This window comes from Eulemur rufifrons, chromosome 21 (genome assembly GCF_041146395.1).
Source record: "Eulemur rufifrons isolate Redbay chromosome 21, OSU_ERuf_1, whole genome shotgun sequence".
NCBI classification, from domain to species: domain Eukaryota; kingdom Metazoa; phylum Chordata; class Mammalia; order Primates; family Lemuridae; genus Eulemur; species Eulemur rufifrons.
In genome coordinates, this window is record NC_091003.1 from 126154 (window position 1) to 147641 (window position 21488).

At 40.9% G+C, this 21488-nt stretch overlaps 1 protein-coding gene across 2 annotated transcripts in view; it reads left to right on the forward strand.

Moving 5' to 3' along the window:
* Positions 1 to 2630: 2630 nt before the first annotated feature.
* ZNF10 (zinc finger protein 10) overlaps positions 2631 to 21488 on the forward strand; it is a 41029-nt gene continuing 22171 nt past the window's right edge. Inside the window, exons 1-6 of one of the 2 annotated variants that reach the window (XM_069497401.1) lie at positions 2631 to 2747; positions 6536 to 6693; positions 7464 to 7555; positions 13121 to 13247; positions 13623 to 13718; positions 14271 to 14457. In XM_069497401.1, the coding sequence (XP_069353502.1) occupies positions 6627 to 6693; positions 7464 to 7555; positions 13121 to 13247; positions 13623 to 13718; positions 14271 to 14457 (569 nt within the window). In that variant the 5' untranslated portion in view covers positions 2631 to 2747; positions 6536 to 6626. Of the gene's footprint in view, positions 2748 to 6535; positions 6694 to 7463; positions 7556 to 13120; positions 13248 to 13622; positions 13719 to 14270; positions 15835 to 21488 lie in introns of those variants that run through there. The other variant, XM_069497400.1, reaches the window with a different exon arrangement.

Below are 21488 nucleotides of genomic sequence, written 5' to 3' on the forward strand. Positions count from 1 at the left end.
GCTGTCCGTATAATTTCTTTCTATTTTTAGTAGAGATGGGGTCTCGCTCTTGCTCAGGCTGGTCTCGAACTCCTGAGCTCAAACGATCCGGCCCAAAGTCCATATTTTTATTTATGATAATTTAATGTATCTAAAACTTGAATGGGATCAAAACACAAAGGAAGATGCATGAACTGCATTCCAAGCTTTGGGAGTGAGGCCCTAACAGTGATAATAACATCAGATATTGTACTTTCTTGAACAACATTTATAATGGCTTTAATACAAATAACAAAACACATAGTGTGATTACAAAAGATACATGTTGGGGACTTTAAGGATTACAACCAATTCCAAGATAATTTATCACAGTAGTAGGTTTTTTCTTTTTTTTTGAGACAGAGTCTCACTCTGTTGCCCAGGCTAGAGTGCCATGGCATCAGCCTAGCTCACAGCAACACAGTAGTATTTTTAAAGGTCTCACTTTTTGAAAATTAGGTGATAACCATCAAATTCAAGCCTTCTCTATAGTATTGAACTTCAAAAGAGTTCACTTTTAATGGGCAAAATTATAGAATTGGCATTTTTATTTAGACAAAGGTCTCTGACAGATAGAGTCTATGTCTCTAACCCAGAAGTACGTATAGGTCTGTCACTTGAATGGAAGTCAGATAGAAATAGATTTTTGTCTGATTTTTTATTGCTATATTCGTAGTACCTAGAAGAGTCCCCAGCACATGGCAGAAACTCAACAATTTATTGAATAAATGGAATGAAACTGTGGTAATTAAGGTTTTGTGTGGGGGGATATTTTTTCACACTCACACCCTTCCTTCAGAAGGAAAAGAAAATCAGAAAGCTAGGCTTCCTCTTCAAGAAAAGAAATCAGCTTGCCTTCTGGTTAAAGATGTTAAGCTAAGAATTGTGCTGTGAGTTTAATCCTCCATTACCCATGGTTTTCTTTTCTAGCTACAAAACTAATTAAAAACACTAAACAACTTTACCAAACAACCAAAAAAAATCTAAATAAGTGGAGAGATTCACTAGGTGAATCACCAAGGGATTTTGCATAATCTACATATTTAACAGGCATTTCCTGAAGTGTGATAAGTGCATTTTAAAAGTTTTATAGAAAAACAGTGGTACATGAAAAATCAAGGAAATTATTTTAAAAATGACTTATCCTGTTATATTTCAAAATGCATTATAAATCTCTAGTAACTTAAGCAGACTGATAATAGGGCAATAATAGAAAATGGAGTATTTTCAGAAAGAATTCCTGTGTAGCTATACATTTAGTACATGCAAAGGCAGCACTTTAAATCAGTGAGGGAAAGGATGAACTAGTCAATAAATGGTATCAGGACAAATGGCTATCTATTTAGGAAAAACATACATCTCACATTAACAAATTCCAGATGGATTAAAGACATAACTATGTGTCTAATAAGAATTCTAGAAGAGAATGATATAGGGAATAGAAAAGAAGCAATATGAGATATAATGATTGTTTTTATCCCAAGCTGAAAGAAAACAACATCATCACATTCAAGCAGGGTTTAACCAGGAATACAAGAATAGTTTAGAAGCAGAACTATGCCTGTGATTCAACTCAGTAAATCATTAGGAAGTTAAAACGGAGTGAGGCAAAGCTGGTGGATAAAATGAAAAGCATTTGCAGGACAGCCGTGCCCCCGCGCTCGCACAAAGAGAAACGGGTTGCCCGGGCCCGCCCCGCTCAGCCTCGTCCCGCCGCCGGCGGCAGACCCGCCCGGCCGGCGCCGGCCCCGCACTGGTGGGCAGGCCTTCCGCTTCCAGCCCCAATTCCCGGGCTCCGTGGAAGGCAGGGCCCTCCCGGCACGCGAGGACCCGCCCCGCTGCCGCTCGCCCTCCGGGCGCTCCGGCGCGCTCACCGCCCTAGGGCTTCCGCTTCCCGCGGCCGCGGCCTGAAAGCGGCGGATCGGACTACACTTCCCAGGAGCCCTCGCGCCGTCGCGGCCGCCGTTCACAGCGCAGAGTCCGCGGTGGCAGCGGTGGAGCGGCTACTGGGGAGTGGGCTGGTCGCTAGGGCAACAGCTGCTCGCGCCCCAGGGGCCGGGTGCCAGGGCGTGGCTGGCGGGGGCGGGACGCGTGCGCGTGAGTGACGGCCCGGGTAGCGGTGCGGCGGCGGGGCGTGGCCTGAGAGCCAGGGGCCGGGGCGCGTGCTCAATGGGGCGGAGGCGGGGCTTGTGTGCGTACGCGGGGGCAGGGGCGGGGCGCCGCGTGAGCAACAGTGGCCGGGAGAGCGTGGGTAACGGGCCAGGGGCGGGGCGCGTACGGGAGCGCGGGAGGCAGGGGCGGGGCGCAGCGTGTGCGCCGCTGGGGAGCGGGAGAACGCACGGCGTGTGGGGCAGGGGCCAGGGAGCGTACGTAACGGACCGGGCGCTGGACTTGTACGTTAGCCAGGGCGGTGGGGCGCGGCGCGTGCACGAGGTGCTGGGGCGCATGCGTCACAGCTGAGGGCGGGCGCGTCCGTGAGCGTCCGTGCTTCCGTGAGCGCGGGCGGCGGGGCGGGGCGCGACGTGTGCGAGGGGCCGGGCGCGTCTGTGACGTCAGGCCGGGAGGAGCCCGCGGCGAGGTGGGGCGGCCCGCAGCTGTGGCGGCTGCGGCTGAGGTGCGCTGAGTGGTGCTTACTAGCCCAGTGGGGCCGCTCCGTTGATTTTGCTGTTGCTGCTGCCTTTGTGAGGTGATGACTTTCTCCCGTCGAACCTTCTAGTTGCTTATTGCAGGTATATACGAACCGTTCAATTTTGTGTATGTGATTCGTGGCCAGACGCATTGATCCTTTTAGTAATAGTGCAGTATATTAAGTTCAGTTTTGTAGGCAGACGGTAATTTCATCAATAAATAATTTTGTCTTAACGGCGATTTTTACCCCTTGCATGAATATGTTCCCTGCGTGTGGTATTTGGATTCACGTCCTGGCGTTAATAACAAACGTTCTTGTGAAGAACAACCAGTGATCCGAGTTACTGAACGGGGTGGGGGCGGTGGTGGTGAGGTTGAGTCAGATACTCGGAGCAATACAAAATGAGGTTTTTAATATTCCTAGCATTTTGTTCCCAACGGGGAATAGATGATTAAAATTTTGCATGTGGCGTTTCTACCATTTGTTAAATGACCATGTTCTTCTCTGTTAGCGTAGGAAATTTCTTAATAGTAAACGTCTCAGGTTCCTGGAGAAATCCAACGTGGTCACACTGGTTTTAAAAATAGACACTACTGTATTCTTTTCATAGCTATGTGCTGCTTTCATTGATGAAATAGGTCTCCTGCTAGCTTTGTGGCAGAAGGGGCAGGATAGATTTCTATTTCTTGATGTGATCTGAAAATATTCCTTTTAAAAAAGCTTTTGCCTTATAAATACAGTTTATTTGGTTCAAGGTTTTTTTTTTTTTTTTTTTTTTTTTTTTGAGACAGAGTCTTGCTCTGTTGCCCAGGGTAGAGTAAGTGCCTTGGCGTCAGCCTAGCTCGCAGCAACCTCAAACTCCTGGACTGGAGCAATTCTCCTGCCTCAGCCTCCCGGGTAGCTGGGATTACAGGCATGCGCCACCATGCCCTGCTGATTTTTTCTATATATTTTAGTTGGATAATTTCTTTCTATTTTTAGTAGAGACGGGGTCTCGCTCTTGCTCAGGCTGGTCTCGAACTCCTGAGCTCAAACGATCCACCCGCCTCGGCCTCCCAGAGTGCTAGGATTACAGGCGTGAGCCACCGCGCCCAGCCTGGTTCAAGTTTGAGGACTAATCCAGGATCATAGATTCAAGTTGCCCTGAATATACACCCCCCAAAATCTTTCTTCCTTCTTGTTGTAGTTATTTTGGCAGTATTTTGTGCAAAATTTCCCTTCTCATTAATATTTTCAGTTAAGGTCAAGCAGCTTTGTGTGTGGTCTTTCAAAAACAAATTCTTTATCTCTATTCCTAGCTTCCTCATCTTCAGATTAACTGGAGTATGTGTGTGTATTTAACCTACTTTTTAAATTTTGGGGTACAGTTCATATGTTTGATTATTTTTATTTTCTCTTGATGCTAGATTTGTTAAATTAGCATTAAAATTATATATACTATCGAACATCTAGAATAAGCATCAAAGATAAGGTTAACCCCAATTTGGCATATGTAGATTCCTCCGTAAGTATATGGAGAAGGCAAAGAATTTCAACTTTAGCTATACATTAATAGCAGAAGAAGGCTATTTAAAAAATAAAAATAAAAGGAAGTAAAAGGGAAGGGAGAATGTCACCCAGAATGCCAGCCAACAAGTGGTAGGTTAGAGTGGCTGGCTGCAGTTAACTGAGAACTACGTAGCACAACTCCTCCTTAACCCCTTTTTAAACCACCTCATCACTACACTCACTTTTCTCTATGATGTAACTAATCTTTTGTTTCATCAAAAATTATCCGTCAGTCTTGCAAAGCCTCCTGGATGGTGAGTTGAACACATTCCTGTCTCTTTTTGAAAATTATTCATTTGTTATTTCATTACTTTTCTCAGCACATATTTCTTGATTTCTTAGCATCTGCCAGTCACAAGGGCAGGGATTTGAGATATACATCATAATTAAATGAGGCTGTGTGCTTATCAGTATTTTACATAAGCATTGTCTGGAAATTCTGCTTAGGACAATATTTAAGTAGATATGGGGCTTACCATCTAGAAAAAAAGATTACAAATTATCCTTATTAATTAATTAACAAATTAAGTTCCCAAAATATAGGGAAGACTCAATTACCATGCAGGATCTTTGCCTTTTGTGTCTTTAAATATATCTTTGCCATCTCTGTTGGCTACGGGGTTTTAACTTCGTGGCTGCTAAGTTCTTTTTGCTGATCATTCCTTACCCTTTCAGATGCCATTTACTGGTAAACTTACTCAGAATTTGAAGTGAATCTGTTCTCTTTTTATGAAGAACATACACTCCAGCTGGGCACAGTGGCTCACGCATGTAATCCTAGTACTCGGGGAGGCCAAGGTGGAAGGATTGCTTGAGCTCAGGAGTTTGAAACCAGCCTGAGCAAAAGGGAGACCTGTTTCTCCTAAAAATAGAAAAATTAGCCAGGCATTGTGGTACGGGCCTGTAGTCCCAGCTACTAGGGAGGCTGAGGCAGGAGGATCGCTTGAGCCCAGGAGTTTGAGGTTGCAGTGAGCTATGATGATGTCACTGCACTCTACCTGTGGTGACAGAGTGAGACTCTGTCTCAAAAAAAAAAAAAAAAAAAACACCAAAAAACAAACAAACAAACCTATATACTCCATATCCCTTTCCCTGACTAGGTCTTACCCGTCATGTGGGTGCTGGGTAAGTATTGACAAATGCCAGAGTGAATGAACATGGTGTGCAAAGTACTATCTTTCTAGGATTTAGAAAGATTTTCAAGTGGTTTGTTATCTCCTGAGGGAGACAAGCAAATAAATAATGGTAGTGTAAGGTAGTGTTGAAGTGCTAGAATAGAGCATGGGCAGAGTGCTCCATGATTACTGGTAGGGGAACTATTGATTATCTCTGGGACAACAGAAGGGCTTTAAAACAGAGGTGGCATTTAAGTGAGGCCAGAGAGTATGGGGCAAATAAATGGGAATTAAGTTGAGAATGTAGACAGTTGTGAAGCCTGTATACTGAGTGATTTGATCAGAGCTGTGTTATAGAACCCCTTGTGCCTCAGGTAGTAACTTTTGTAGCCTTCTTTCTGATAATTTGAAGCTTCTTTCAGCCCTTCTCTGCCCCTGTGATAGGCAGAATGGTAGCTCTTCCAAAGTTATCCACAGAACCTGTGAATATTTTATTAATACCTTATATTGCAAAAGAATTTGCAAATATGATTCAACTAAGGACTTCAAGATGGGAGAAATTACACTGGATTGTTCTGATGGGCCTAGTGTAATCCAAAGGGTCCTTAAAAATGGGAGAGGGAGGCAGAAGGGTGAGAGTCGGGGAAATATGACTGTGGAAGATAGAAACAGCGATGTGTCATTGCTGGCTTTGCAGATGGAGGAAGAGTCAAGAGCCAGGGAATAGGTGGCCTCTAGAAGGAATTGGAATCTTCCATGGAGTCTCTACGAGGATTATAGTTCAGGCAACACCTTAATCTGAGCTCATGGAGACCTGTGTCAGAATTCTGACCTACAGAACTATTAGATAATTTGTGGTGTTTGAAGCCACAAAAACTGTGATAATCTACAGCAATAGAAATTCTTAAATTTTTAAGAGTTTACCAAAGCAAAAATGATCTCCCTTTCTCTTCTCTGGCATTATATTCTGACTTTGCCTCAGGAGAAAAGCAGAATGATTGTAAACTAAATGTTGTTTTCTTTTGTAGCCACATCTGGTAGAAAACTTTATTGTAACATTCATGTTCACATACTGAATTATCATTTTTGTTTCCAAGGAGATTTTACCATTTGGAAGTGGTAAAAACAAAAATCTTCTCTTTGCAAATATGAAGCTCATGCTGTGGAATGGCTTTGCTGTGCTTTCTCACTCCCAACATTAGACTTTTTCTCATCCTTTTTCCAGTTCCTCACTGCGCAGGAAGTCTTGAAGCTGAAAGAATATATCACCCCCCATTACAAGAAATGCTAAAGAATGTCCTTCCGGGAGAAAGGAAATGAAACCAAATGGAAATCTGGATCTACACAAAAGAATGAACAGCACTGGCAATGGTAACAGCATAGGTAACTATGCAGTATTTTTTCTTAGTATTTAAATTATCTTTAAAAAGTAATTGACTGTGTTAGTTTTCTCTTGCTGTGTAGCAGATCACCACAAACTGAGCAGCTTCGAACAGCGCTGACTTCATGGCTCACAGTTGCGTAGGTCAGAAGTCTCACACGCATGGCTGGCTTCTCTGCTCAGTGTCCAAAGGCTGAAATCAAGGTGTCAGCTGGACTGAATTCTCACCTGGAGGCTCTGGGGAAAACTTTTCTTGGAGCCTCACTCGTTTTCCTGGCAGCGTTCAGTTCCTCGTGGCTGCAGATTTGCTCCCTGGCTGTCCGAGGGTGCTCTTTGCTGTGGGGTCTCCCTCCTTCCACCTCCCCGCCAGTAACCGTGTGTCACGTTTTCCTTGTGCTTCAAATCTCTGACTTTTCTTCTGCAGCCACTTGGAGAAAACACTTATTTTCTTATCTGTAAATGAGAATATTAGATCAGGTCAGGTTTTATATTTTTAATGTTTTCCTCAAAAAAGAGGATTTGTAGTGATAGGTAGAACTAGTCAACTCCAAATGAAATGTACCGTGGAACCCCAGAGATTAAGGGGTGAAAATGCAATTTATGTAGCTTTTGTCTTCCGAACCTTGGGGAGTTTCTTTTGGAATATCTCTGATGTTCCTTTCTGTAGTGGGTATTTGTGTCCTACCCAGCTGGTCTGAGGGAGTTTAGGCTGACAATTTAGGGAGTCTCCCAGTCGTAGCAAACTTCCCTTATGTTTCTTTCTTTTCCTCAGCTTTGCCTTCTCAGTACTCTCCTGTTACTCAAGAAGGTACCATCGAGAGCAAGGACAGCATGGAAGCCAAGTCGCTAACTACCTGGTCCCAGGTAAGCTGGGCTGCTTTCTTCTTTGTTTTTCAGCTGGGAGTTCCTTTTTGCCTAAGTTCCGAAGTCCTTGCCCTGGAACTTCAGAAATTGTATCTTAGACACTCTCCTCCAGGAGATGAGGACTACATGGTTTGTTCACTTTATTTGTAGTTATAGTTTTATTTCCTTTAATACAAAAGAAACACAGCATAAGTTTAATAGTAATGTGGGTGGGAGTCAAGTGAGGTGACATCAGATTTCTTCCCTCAGCGGGGATGAGAGAACTGAGAATGTTGATGCCTCTCTGGGGATTCTCTGATCCCTGAGTGTCCTGGGTGTGGTGCTGGCTATGTTAGCTCCTCCTCTGGGAGCTCCTTTCTGGAGGAGCTCAGGGACACGTTATGTAATTATCAAAGGGTAACTGTCACCAAGGCACAAAGAGCTCTGAGGAGGACGGAACCTCTGGGAGCATCCAGAGTGAGAGACGGGCTCTTATGCCTGTTCAGCTTCTTCCTCAGGAGGGTCCTTCATGCAGGTCCGGACAGGTGATATGGGGAAGCAGAGTGAGGCTGGAGCTGAGGTTCCCTGGTCTGGAGGGCACAGCCCCACCCTGGAGTGCTCTGGACAGGTGTTTGGTGTGTGCATTTAACACGAGGTGATTTAAACAGTTTAAAGGTTCTGAAGAAAATGCTGAAATGACATTTATGCCAAGACATTAAGGATGACTTTTGATTGTCGGAATAAATATGAGAGAGCTGGATTTGTAAAGCCCCCGTTTTTGAGAGAGCATGTCCTGTTTGAAGAATTAGAAGCAGTTCCGTGTGCAGCCCAAACACAGAACCAAGGGGAGCATGTGGGCAGCGCAGGCCTTCTGGGCCTGTCTGGCTCTGACTGCGGCACGGATGCCGTGTTGGCAGGGGCTAGTGGGAGAGTGCACAGTGCAAGCAGGGCTGAGCAGAGCTGAAACAAACACAAAGAGATCACCGGTAAGGCTGGTAGAGCTGATGAGCTTGGAAAGGAGGCGGAGTCAGTCTTCTGTGAGGTAAGATTGTAGGCCAGGTGTGTGCAGGGTTAGGGAAGATGGTTTTTCAAGGATGAGAATATGACTAAATTATAACATGCTGTTAAGAAGTTAGGCTATATTGACTGACAAATGAGTTAGTGAGAAAAGAAGTCACTGTAGGCTTTGGTTTTTCCCTCTTTATTATGGAAAGTTTCAGTCTGGATGCAGGCAGGGTGGCTCATATCTGCAATCCCAGCGCTTTGGGTGGCCTCACTTGAGGCCAAGAATTCGAGACCAGCCTGGCCAACATAGGGAGACTCTGTGTCTACAAAAAATTGAAATATTAGCTGGGCATGGTGGCATGCACCTGTAGTCCCAGCTACTCAGGAGGCTGAGGGCAGAGGATCACTTGAGCCCAGGAGTTCAAGGCTGCAATGAGCTATGATTGCACCACTGCACTCCACCCTGGGCAACAGAGAGACCCTGTCTCTAAAAAAAATTAAATGTAAAAATCAAAAATTAATTATGGAAATTTTCAGATGTACACAAAAGTAGAAAAATAGTTTGATATGACAGAGGGAAGGAGATAATTGTTATATCTGTAATGAACTGGAGTCTAATGCAAGATCAACTCTTGCTAATCAGAAAATTCAGAAATCTTTCTCTGCTAGCAACATATTCTTTTACAGCTATATTCATCTGGGGTAAAAATATTAAAAAAAACCAAAAAACAAATAAATAACACAAGTCAGAATGGTGCTTACTTCCAGCAAAGAAGGAGAACCACACAAAAGTATTATTATTATGGTTATTTTCAAAGTATACTTGGGTTATATACCCTCTAAATTAATACTAAACTGTGCTAGTGTATGGAATACAACGAGGCAGATAGTATTTTACAGCTAAGAGAACTAACTCTTGGTGAAGTTAAATAACTCAGACGAGCATTATCCAACCCAGAATTTAAGGTATCCAAGTTCAAGCCCAGGTCTGCCTGATTTCAAATCCAGCTCTTGACTGCCATCTCACACGGCTTTTCTTTCAGTGGCATCCACATGACTTGCTTTGTTTCTGTGTTTCCAGGGAAGGTGCAGGGTATTTCTTATGGGAGCGCTGAAAGCACCAGGCCAGAAATCAGATGGCCAGTTAAATTAAAAATGGGCAAGTTTCTTAGAAACAATTAACAACATTGAATGAGTCAAGGACTAGTTGAAAACCATGGGCACACCTGGAATTGAGTGATGAGAGTGAAGTGGGGAAGGGTGTGTTCACCTCCAGGCCTGCAGGGGCAGCAACAGGCACGGGTTCTGGAAACCAGACCAGTGGTTCACAGAGGCTGTTACCATCTATCAAAAGGATGCACCCCCCCCCCACCACATGGGGTAACTTTATTGCTGTATCCAGCTGGTGACCTCAGTTGGTGAAACATTACAAAGGCAGAGGGCAAGAGAACACTTGGACACAGTCTGTGCAGCTAACCCTCCCCAGAAACAACAGGGTGGAGCCGGTATCTGGAGGGAATGAAAGGAGGTGTCTACCGTACAGATTTCACAGAGCATTCCTTTTAAAACATTTGTATGAATTTTTAAATTTATAATACAGAAAAATTCTCTGCTTTTGATGTACAGTTCTGTGATCTTTGACAAATGCATGCAGTTGATTGAATGGCCCTTACTTCAGTCAAGATACAGAGCAAACCCATCACCCCCAAATTCCCTGTGTGCTACCCCTTTGTCATCAGTGCTTACTCCTCCTCTCCCTCAACCCCTGGCAGCCACTAACCCATTGCTTTTGCCTTTTCCACAGTGTCATATAATAAATGGAATCATATAGTATGTAGTCTCTAGCTTCTTTCCTATAGCATAATGTATTTTAGATTCATCTGTTTTTGCGTGAATCATTAGTTTGTTCCTTTTTGTTGCTGAGTAGATTCCATTGTGTGGATATACCACACTTCGTTCATGCATTCCCTGTTGAGGGACATTTGGGTTTCTTCTAGTTTTTGGCAGCTATAAATAAAGCCCTTTATCAGGTTTATATATTTGCATACAGGTTTTTTGTTTGAACGTAAATTTTCATGCTCTTAGATATTTGGCCAAGGGAATGATGGCTAGAGTATATTCAAGTTTATGAAAAATGTGCAAGTGTTTTCCTAGTCTTTTGTTTAGTTTTCAACTAGTCTGTTTTCTTACTGTTGAGTTTTGAGAGTTCTTACATTGTGCATACAAGTCCTTGGTCAGATAATGTGATTTGCAAATATTATCTTCCAGTCTGTGGCTTGTCTTTTCATTCTCTTAGCAATGTCATTTGAAGAGAAAGAGAAGTTTTTAATTTTGATGAAGTCTACTTTATCAATTTGTTCTTTTGTGGATCATGCTTTTGATGTTATTGCTAAGAACCCTTTGAATAACCCAAGATTACGAAGATTTTTTCATATGTTTTTCTATAGAAGTTTAATAGATATGTGTTTTACATTTCAATCTATTTAGGATTTTTTTTTTTCAGATTGTCCCATTTATCATTGTGTAATATCCTAATTTATTTCTGGTAATATCCTTTGTTCTGAAGTCTCTGTTATCTGATAGTAGTAATATAGATACTGTAGCTTTCATATAATTAGTGTTTCCATGGTATATCTATTTCTATTCTTTTACTTTTAACACCTCTAGGTTATTAAATTCAATGTGATTTTCTTTTAGGTAGCAAATAGTTGAGGCTTGTGGTTTGGTGTTTTTTTTAATACAAGCTGTCATTCTCTTTTTTAATAGTTATGTTTAGACCATTTATCTTTAATATTAATATGATTGGACTTAAGTGTGTCATTTTATTACATGTTTTCTGTATATCTCTCCCCTCTTCTCACTTTACTGTCTTTATTTGGATTATTTGAATATTTTTTAATATTTCATTTAATTTGTATCTTGCCTTTTTGGTTATACATTTTTTTATATTTTAAATGGTTGCTATATGGATTTAAATTTGCATACCCAATCTTTTATAGTGTACTTATGAGTTAACTTTTATCACTTCAAGTAAAATCTAGAAGGCTTACAACATATGGGTCCCTTTACTTTCCTCTCTTTATGTTAAAGGTGGGGTATGTGTGTGTGTGTATAAATGAAAATGTTGCAGTTTTGCTTTCAACTGTCGTATGTGTGTATGTGTGTGTGTGTGTGTGTATATGTGTTTTAGAGATGGCATCTCACTCCGTCACCCAGGCCGGAGTGCCATATGGGATGATCATAGCAGATTCAAAAATCCTGAGCTCAAGCAGTCCTCCAGCCTCAGCCTCCTGAGAACCGAGGACCACAGGTGTGCACCACCACACTTTTTTTTGGGGGTGGGGGGAGATCTCACTGTATTGCCCAGGCTGGTTGCAAATTCCTGGTCTCAAGTGATCCTTCTGCCTTGGCCTCCCAGTGTTTTGGGATTACAGGCATGTAATCCCAAATGTAAGCCTGGCCTGTTCTATATATTTTTGAAGAATTCAAGAGAAGAAAATTAACCTATTGTATTTACCCAGATATCTATCGTTTTTGTTATTCATTCTTCATTCCTGAGATTTCAGGTTTCTCTCTGGTATTATTTCCCTTCTGCCTGAAGAACTTCCTTCAGCACATCTTTTAGAATAGATCTTCTGGCAGCAAATTCCGTTAGTTTTATTTTATTTGAGACTGTCTTTTTTTTTTTTGCATCATTTCTGAAAGGTATTTTCACTGGATCTAGAAATTCTCTCTTGACAGTTCTTTTCTTTCAGCATTTAAAAACAAGCAAACATTATTCCACTGTCATTGTCGTTGTGTCTTTTTTTTTTTTTTTTAGAGGTGAAGTCTCATCATTACTCTCTGCCCAGGCCAGACTCCTGGGCTCCAGCAGTCTTCTCACCTCAACTTTCCTAGTCGGTGGGACTTCAGGCACATGCCCCTGCACCTAGCTTTCCATTGTCTTCTGACCTTCACAGTCTTTGATAAGAAACCCTCAGTCACTCAAATAGGTTTTTAAATACATACAATCAAGACTTCTTTTTGATGTGACTGATAAAGGCCTTGCATCTGTATTTCTTGTTCTTTGTCAAATTGTTTTGCTGCTACTAAAATATAATTCTCTGATTTCTCCATTTTATTGATACCTACTAATGTTTAGGAAAAGTGTTTTGGGTAATTGTTTTAGGTCATAAAACATGGTTAGGATGGTAAGTCTCTTAAACATTAAGATGTACGTAAACTCAGTAGTCTTTTTCCCTTCTTTTCTTGCCTTGAGTTAGGTTCGTTTCATATACTATAAGCATGGGTTGACTTCTGGTGTCTGATTCTCCCTGCTATAGCTGTTTAAAATATACTTGATTTAAATAAAAATTCTTATGACGGTTTCTTAAAGCATAAAATGGAACTTGTTTTCAGACATGCTTTTAAGACTTGACTGGAATTCCTCAAAATAAATACTGGTCACTCCTAGAATAAATTCTGGTCTGTCCTGTTTTCCTACCCTAGTGCTATCAGCTGAATTTCTCTTCACAGTAGGAATTGGGAAAGGGAGAGCAAAGATACGCAGGAGGTTCAATGTAGATGTGTTTGATGTTGTAGACACTGGTGACTTTTGAGGATGTACTTGTGGGCTTCACCAGGGAGGAGTGGAAGCTGCTGGACACTGCTCAGCAGATCATGTACAAAGATGTCACGTTGGAGAACTATAAGAACCTCCTTTCCTTGGGTAAGACTAACTGTGTTTGAAGTTATACTCATTGAGGTGGTTTTGGTTCATTCATTTTGATCACATCATTGATCAACATGTACAGAGACCTTGAAGCATATATCAGAGTGTGGGCTCGGGGTTCAGGGACCTAATTTCTTTCCAGTATAAAACAGTGTTGTTACACTGCTTTTATGGGAAACCTGTTTTAATATATTGAGTTTTTAAAATGCATATTTCTTTTGTTGCTTCTGCGTCCTCACACTGTCAACTCTTCAGAGTCCTCCCAACTCCTGGAAGGGGTTTGGGGGTTAGGCTGAATCTGACATATTGCTTTGTGTCTACCCTGGAGCTTTCCCAACTCTCACCCAGTTCCTTATTTTTCACTGTGAACAGGGCCTCAGCTTCCTAAGCCAGATGTGGTCCTTCGGTTGGAGAAAGGGGAAGAGCCCTGGCTGGCAGAGAGAGGGATTCACCAAGAGACCCATCCAGGTGAGGACCAGACAAGGGTCATCATAGGCAGTAACCCAGATGAGCTGTGCGGGTTCTGCTATGTCAGTCATCTGGGCATTGTTCTTTAGTGCTTTGGTGATGTGGATGAAAGGCATTGTCTAACATATGGCTGTATTCACAGTTTAAGAATATTAAGTTGGGAGTCATGTGAAGAATGTTTGTTAGGGGAAAGTCCTGGTGCAAAGTAGACAGATTAGGAATTTATATTGTTAGTATCTGGATTGGAAAGTGGAGGTGTAGTCCTTTATGTGGGAATTTTCTTGTTCATACCTTCACCACTGAATATGCCGATCTCACATGTCATGCTCTGTTCTATGCTCCTCCTTACTCTTCTTGCTCCTTTTCAATACTGTAGAGCCCAGTGCATTTACTGTTTGCTGCTCCAGCCTTTCTTTTCTCATTCGTTGTCAAGGTTATAAAATCACATATGAAAGTAATCTACACATGTCTCACATACTTTATCTCTTCTGACATCCCACCATTCTCACCTTAATGCTTTTCTTTATTTATGCAAAGTTTCATTTCTTTCAGATTTGGAGACTGCAGTTGAAATTAAATCATCAGTTTCCAGTAAGAGCATGGCTAAAGATAAGCAATCCTATGACATTAAAAAGGAAGGAATGACAAACAGTGATCTCTGGTATTTATCATTAGAAGAAGTCTGGAAATGTGAAGACCAGTTGGACAAATATCAGGAAAACCAGGAGAGACATTTGAGGCAAGTGGCATTCACCCAAAAGAAATTAGTTACTCAGGAGAGAGTCTGTGAAAGTGGTAAATATGGGGGAAATTGTCTTCTTCCTGCTCAGCTAGTACTGAGAGAGTATTTCCACAAACGTGATTCACATACTAAAAGTTTAAAACATAAGTTAGTTCTTAGTGGTCATCAGGAAAGCTGTGCAAGCAACAGTAATGAATGTGATCAAACCTTCTGTCAAAACATTCACCTTATTCAATTTGGAGGAACTCACATGGGGAATAAATCCTACCGATGCCCTGATAATGGTAACTCTCTTGCTCATGGTACATCTCTTAGTATATCAAAGGGCATACATAGAGAGAAACCCTATGAATGTAAGGAATGTGGAAAATTCTTCAGCTGGCGCTCTAATCTTACTAGGCACCAGCTTATTCATACTGGGGAGAAACCCTATGAATGTAAAGAATGTGGAAAATCTTTCAGCCGGAGTTCTCACCTCACTGGACATCAAAAGACTCATACCGGTGAGGAACCCTATGAATGTAAAGAATGTGGAAAATCCTTCAGCTGGTTTTCTCACCTTGTTACCCATCAGAGAACTCATACTGGGGACAAACTGTACACATGCAATCAGTGTGGGAAATCTTTTGTTCATAGTTCTAGGCTTATTAGGCACCAGAGAACTCATACTGGAGAGAAGCCCTATGGGTGTCCTGAATGTGGGAAGTCTTTCAGGCAGAGCACACATCTCATTCTGCATCAGAGAACTCATGTTAGAGTGAGGCCCTATGAATGTAATGAATGTGGGAAGTCTTACAGCCAGAGATCTCATCTTGTTGTGCATCATAGAATTCACACTGGACTGAAACCTTTTGAGTGTAAAGATTGTGGAAAATGCTTTAGTCGAAGCTCTCACCTTTACTCACATCAAAGAATCCACACTGGAGAGAAACCATATGAGTGTCATGATTGTGGAAAATCCTTCAGTCAGAGCTCTGCCCTCATTGTGCATCAGAGAATACATACTGGAGAGAAACCGTATGAATGTTGTCAGTGTGGGAAAGCTTTCATCCGTAAGAATGACCTCATTAAGCATCAGAGAATTCATGTTGGAGAAGAGACCTATAAATGTAATCGATGTGGCATTATCTTCAACCAGAACTCTCCATTTATAGTCCATCAAATAGCTCACACTGGAGAGCAGTTCTTAACATGTAATCAGTGTGGGGCAGCACTTGTTAACAGCTCTAACCTTATTAGATACCAAACAAATCATATTAGAGAAAACACTTACTAGTATTAATATAATGAATATGGAAAGTTCTTCACAAAGAACAATACATTTATTTTGCTTTAGAGAACTGGAAATAAGCTGTACAAATGGAGTCTATCTGAAATGCTTTCAGTCATTTTTACTATCACATTGCACACTAGAGAATTCATCCTGGAGGGGTAAAAAAAAAAAAAAACTCACAAATTTTATTTGAACACACAGATAAAACAGATTGTCTTCTTTCCACAAATTCCTACAAAAGTAATTGGCCTATGAGCATTCTTGACCAACTCTTAAATGCTAAAATCTGAGAAGGAAACATTAAGTAGGTGAGTTGTTGAGAGATAACCCAGTTTCTTTACTTTCTTCTGAAAGGTAAATGAGTATGCTGCTGTAGGGAGAGTTGTGGGAAATAATATTCCAGTGAATTAGTGTGTCATGGTTTACTTGATTGTGCCTCTCTTCTGGGGTACTTAGTAGTGTTTAGTATGTTTTATGTGTCTGGTATAAACAACATTTTGGTTAACAGCAAGGAAAATGTAAAGAAATTAAAGAATAAAACACTTATACTACTATTAATCCCCATTTTAAAATATATTTGCATGTGGGCGAGAATTGAAAGTATTTATAGATAAATGAACAGGATTTATTTGTTAAGATAGTGGGATTATGAATGAGTTTTATAGTTTATTCAGTGTTGCTGTGATATTTATTTTAAGACATTTCTAAATATTAAAAAAGGATATCTAGTTTTTCTCTTCTGCCATCAAGGAAGGTTCAGAACCACTTGCTAGGAAACTTTTCTATTGTTTCTAAGTTGTTTTAGGTCACAGAGTTCAACTTTTTAAGATGTGCTGATAAAGGCTCCTGAGAATTTAAAAACATAGTAATTGTCTGGATGTTGGGACCTGGGGAAACATTGATCATTTGGACACATCGACGGGTGGAGGGGTGCTCTCTACTTTAGTGGGAACAGGTATCCAGGGAATATTTAGACCAAGTGTGCTCATGAGACAAACAGCACTGCTCAAGACACCTTCTTTCTCAAGGTAGTCTTTTATCTTTATAAAGAAAACTTAGTGGTTAGGAGCATAGACTTGAGCCGGACTACCTAGGTTGAAATCCCACTAGCTACGTGATCTTAGGCGTGCTGCTTAGCTTGTCTGTGCTTAACTTATATTCTCCTCTGTAAATTAGAAATAATAGTACCTCATAGGATTGTGGTGAGTATGAAATGAGTAAACGTAAACAGCTTAGGATAGTACCTGACATATATTAAGTCCTCTGTAATTATTAGCTGTGATTGTTAATATTATTGCCCCACCTAGTGTCTGTTATTTAATTTAAATCTACTTGTGTGCATATAAGAACTCATGGAGTTCTCACTTCTCTTCCAGTCATACATGTTTATAACTTTTGCTTAAATCAGAATTTATCAGCCTGGGAAAATCACTGATAAATAGTGGATATATGGTTTCATTTCTGAGGGTCAATAAACAACTTTTAATATTGTATGCAAATTTGTTTTGTTTGTACAAAGGTTTTCCTTTCTAGCGAGAGGATCCCAATTTTCAGATTCTCTGGTAAGTGCATAACCCTAAAAAGATTCAGGAAGAGGATCTGTTTTAATTTTCTGTTTTATTCTATAAGTCAATCTCTCGTGTGTAGAGACTGAGCATGATTTGCCATTTTCTAGCATATACGTTAGATGCTCAAATGTTGGTAGTTGAATGATGGATGAATATTGTTGAGACCAGACAGAGAGATCTTGATCTCTCTCTGAGGAAGAGTCTAGAAATGATGATTAGAATCATGAGACTTGAGAACTACAAGGAACATGAGAGCACCTTACTCGTACTCATCATACACAGCTGAGATGAAGCGAGTCGGCTTAGGTGTCACCTTGTCTGTGAAGTCGGACCCAGAATGTGGTCCTGGGTTTGTCGTTTCCCATTGCTCCTCTTGGTGCTTATGCACCATGCAGACATCTAAGGCACCTATAGAAATGGTTTTCATTGTAGTAGTGGTTCTTTATAGGAGTAGAATAGCTCCTTAATTTGGCCTCTCAAAATTTCAGACAACCTGTGGCTCAACCTCCTCAATTGTATAATGATGATACTACTGGTTTCTACCTCAGAGGATGGTTGTGTGGATTAAGTGACATGATACATACGAAGCATACACATGTAGTATGTGCTATATGTGTGAGTTAATAATATTACTCTTAACACCATAAGGACCTAACCTATAATGTTTGGAGACATTTGTATCTGTGGATAAGCACTGAAACATTGCTTATCGTAGTGTACAATTTGCAAAATAAAAATATATAATAGTATAATAGTTGTTTATGGCATAAGCCTGTAATGGAATATTATACAGACATTAAAATTAAGTGCACAGAAAGTTTGATACTATAGGGAAAATGTTGATGCTGTTATATGTTATACAAAAGTATGAAAAATAATTATGAAGTAAACTCAAATATATAGAAATAATTGCATTGTAAAAAACAAGTGAATGTTGCTCAAAATTGTAAGGAAATTTGTTAAAAGATTACTAGCAGTTAATGTACATATTGGGAAAATGGGAGTTTGCTTTTCTAGTGTTTTATACTTTACAATTCTTGGCAAAGTCTCATCAAAGAGTATATATTACTTTTAGAATCAGGAAAACAGTGTCTTCAGTGATAGAATTTTGTTTCTACTCAAAAGCTCATATCTACAAATAAGCTACTAGAACCTTAATAAGGGAATTTAGCAAGGCAGTACCTTGTCTCAAACAAACAGAAAGTCTGTAGAAAATCAGGAATTGCTGGGAAAGAAGAGAAAAATCTGCAGCTTCCACTGAATGCCAGTAGTAGTAGTGGTAGTAATTGCTGATTTTCATAACTCATCTCCATAGCCAATGTGCTGGCCCTTTAATTGGGTAGTTTCATAATTTCATCAACCCTATGAGGAAATTAACATTATTCACCCATTCAAATGTGGTGTATATATACCATGGAATACTACTCAGCCATAAAAAATGGTGAACTAATACTCTTATATTAAACTGGATGGAATTGGAGGCCATTCTTCTTCTTTTTTTTTTTTTTTTTGAGACAGAGTCTCACTCTGTTGCCCAGGCTAGAGTGAGTGCCGTGGCGTCAGCCTAGCTCACAGCAACCTCAAACTCCTGAACTCAAGTGATCCTCCTGTCTCAGCCTCCCGAGTAGCTGGGACTACAGGCATGCGCCACCATGCCCGGCTAATTTTTTCTATATATATTTTTAACTGTCCATATAATTTCTTTCTATTTTTAGTAGAGATGGGGTCTCGCTCTTGCTCAGGCTGGTCTCGAACTCCTGAGCTCAAACGATCCGCCCACCTCGGCCTCCCAGAGTACTAGGATTACAGGCGTGAGCCACCGCGCCCGGCCGAGGCCATTCTTCTGAGTGAAGTATCAGAAGACTGGAACAATAAATACCACATGTACTTACCATTAAATTGGAACTAACCAATCAACACCTATGTGTACATATGGAAATAACATTCATTGGAAATCAAGCAGGTGGGAGGGGGGAATTCATACCTAACGGGTACAATGCACACTATCTGGGGGATGGGCACACTTATAACTTTGACTCAAATGGTACAAAGCAATTTTGGTAACCTAAATATTTGTACCCTTATAATATTCTGAAATAAAAATAAATAAAAACTAAAAATTTTATAAAAAGAAAAAAAAAATGAGATACTGCCTGGCATTAGTGGGCAGCGGGGGTGAGGAGGGGGGATATCATAAAATTAGCTGTGTAGTATAACTTATGTTTATTACTCTCCCCAGAGACACATTCACTCAGATTTCCCTCAGACAGTGTCCTCAGTCTACCTATATATATTGCCATTGTGATGATTATGTCTTTAAAATGACACAGCTGAAGTGGAAATTAAAATCAAAAGGGAAGAAAGTACACTGTGCTAAATAAGTCACATGTGGCATGTGAATTACATGTATAATCTCACTTGAATTTCACAACCTGGTTAAGTGTGTATTGCTTCCTACAGTTTTATTAGTTCACAGTGAGTTATATAATAAGAAGTGGAGGAGGTGGGATTCAAACCCAGATTACTTTGGCTCCCATGTCTGCACTTTTTCGGTGACTTCTTCCCTCCATATCTAGCTAAAGATCTTGGCAGCATCCTGAGAATAATGAGAAGGCGTTGAAGAGCTTTAAGCGAGGCCATGGCGTCATCAGTTACCAATGCTATAGGCACATGAGGAATCAGAAAGTGTTTTCTTAACACTCATCCATGTTCTATGTGCACATTGATGATCTGCTGAGTGTGTGTCTAGCCCTGCCTGGGCATAAGATGTGGATATTTGACTTTTATTTTCTGAATACTCTAGCATATTTGTTTCTAGAACTCTAGGAATTCAGTTGCCAACTCACTCTATGCGTGGTTATTCTCAGGTGTCCCTATCTGTACTCTTGACTCTGCTTCTCTCACTGTCAAAGGAATGTTCTGACTTTTATAACCTGATACCTAAATTTATGTGATATAGAATCAGAAAAAACAAGGACAGAAATTGGACAATAAAGGCAAGAAGAAGTTCCCAGCCAAGACAGTGTGAGTGTACTTAATACCACTGAACTGTACAATTAAAACGGTAAGTTCTATTACATGTATTTTATCACAATTAAAAATAACCTAAGGAGACAAATCAAAATCATGCTTCACCTGATAGGATGTAATGAAAAGAACTCACTCGTTTCATCCCATGGAACCCATGGCTGAAGTTGCCCCGAAAGTAAAGGCAATGGCATTCCTGAGATGGGGCTGGTAGCGATTCCAAAGAAGGAAGTGCTGAACGCCAGGGTGGTTAGTCCAAAGCATATATTAGGGAGATTTACGTACAGAGTGCTGCAGCATATCTTTGTGACCGACAGTGAAAGCAAAAGGGTGTTCTACCTGGGTATGTCTATGATGAGGGTGCCAGGGTATGAAGGGTTTAAGGAATTTGGCTCAGGGCCAGGGCAAGTTTCTTTCAGTGTTTTGGGCAGCAACCTAGGTAGCTTTGTCAGTGGCTGGGAATGTTCAAGGTCCCGGTTTGTGTTCAAGCCTGCTGGGAAAACATGCAGCTGGCTGGGTCACAGAGTAGCCAAGTACTCCGGTTTTCAGCCAGAACTCAGAAAGCAGGGGCAGGAACTAGGAAACCCTACATCAGCATAATTTGTATGACATTCTTGCCAAAGGTGCATAGCCTGCATTTAATCGTGAGTAAATATCAAACAAAAATTGAGGGTTATTCTGCAAACATCTGGTAATAACAACGATGTATAGGCACATTGTAGACCCAGAGTTGCCAAACAGTGGACTATAGACCTAATCTGGCCTGCTACCTACTTTTATAACTAAAGTGTTACTGGAGCATAGCTATGCTTATTCATTTATATCGTATCTGTGGCTTCTTTGTGTTACGATGATACTGAACTCTGGGTCAGTAGTTGTGACAGCATGTATGGCCCACGAAACCTAAAATATTTACCAACTGGCTGTTAGGGGACAAATTGTGTCCCCGCTTCGTATGTTGTCCTAACCCCCAATAGCGCAGAACGTGACTATACTTGGAGATACGGTCTTTAAAGAGGGAATTAAATTAAAATGAGGACATGAGGGTGGGCTCTGATCTAACATGACTTCTTATAAGAAGAGGCGATTAGGACATAGAAGCACATAGAGGGAAGACCATGTGAAGACACTGGAGGAAGATGGACATCTACAAGCCAAGG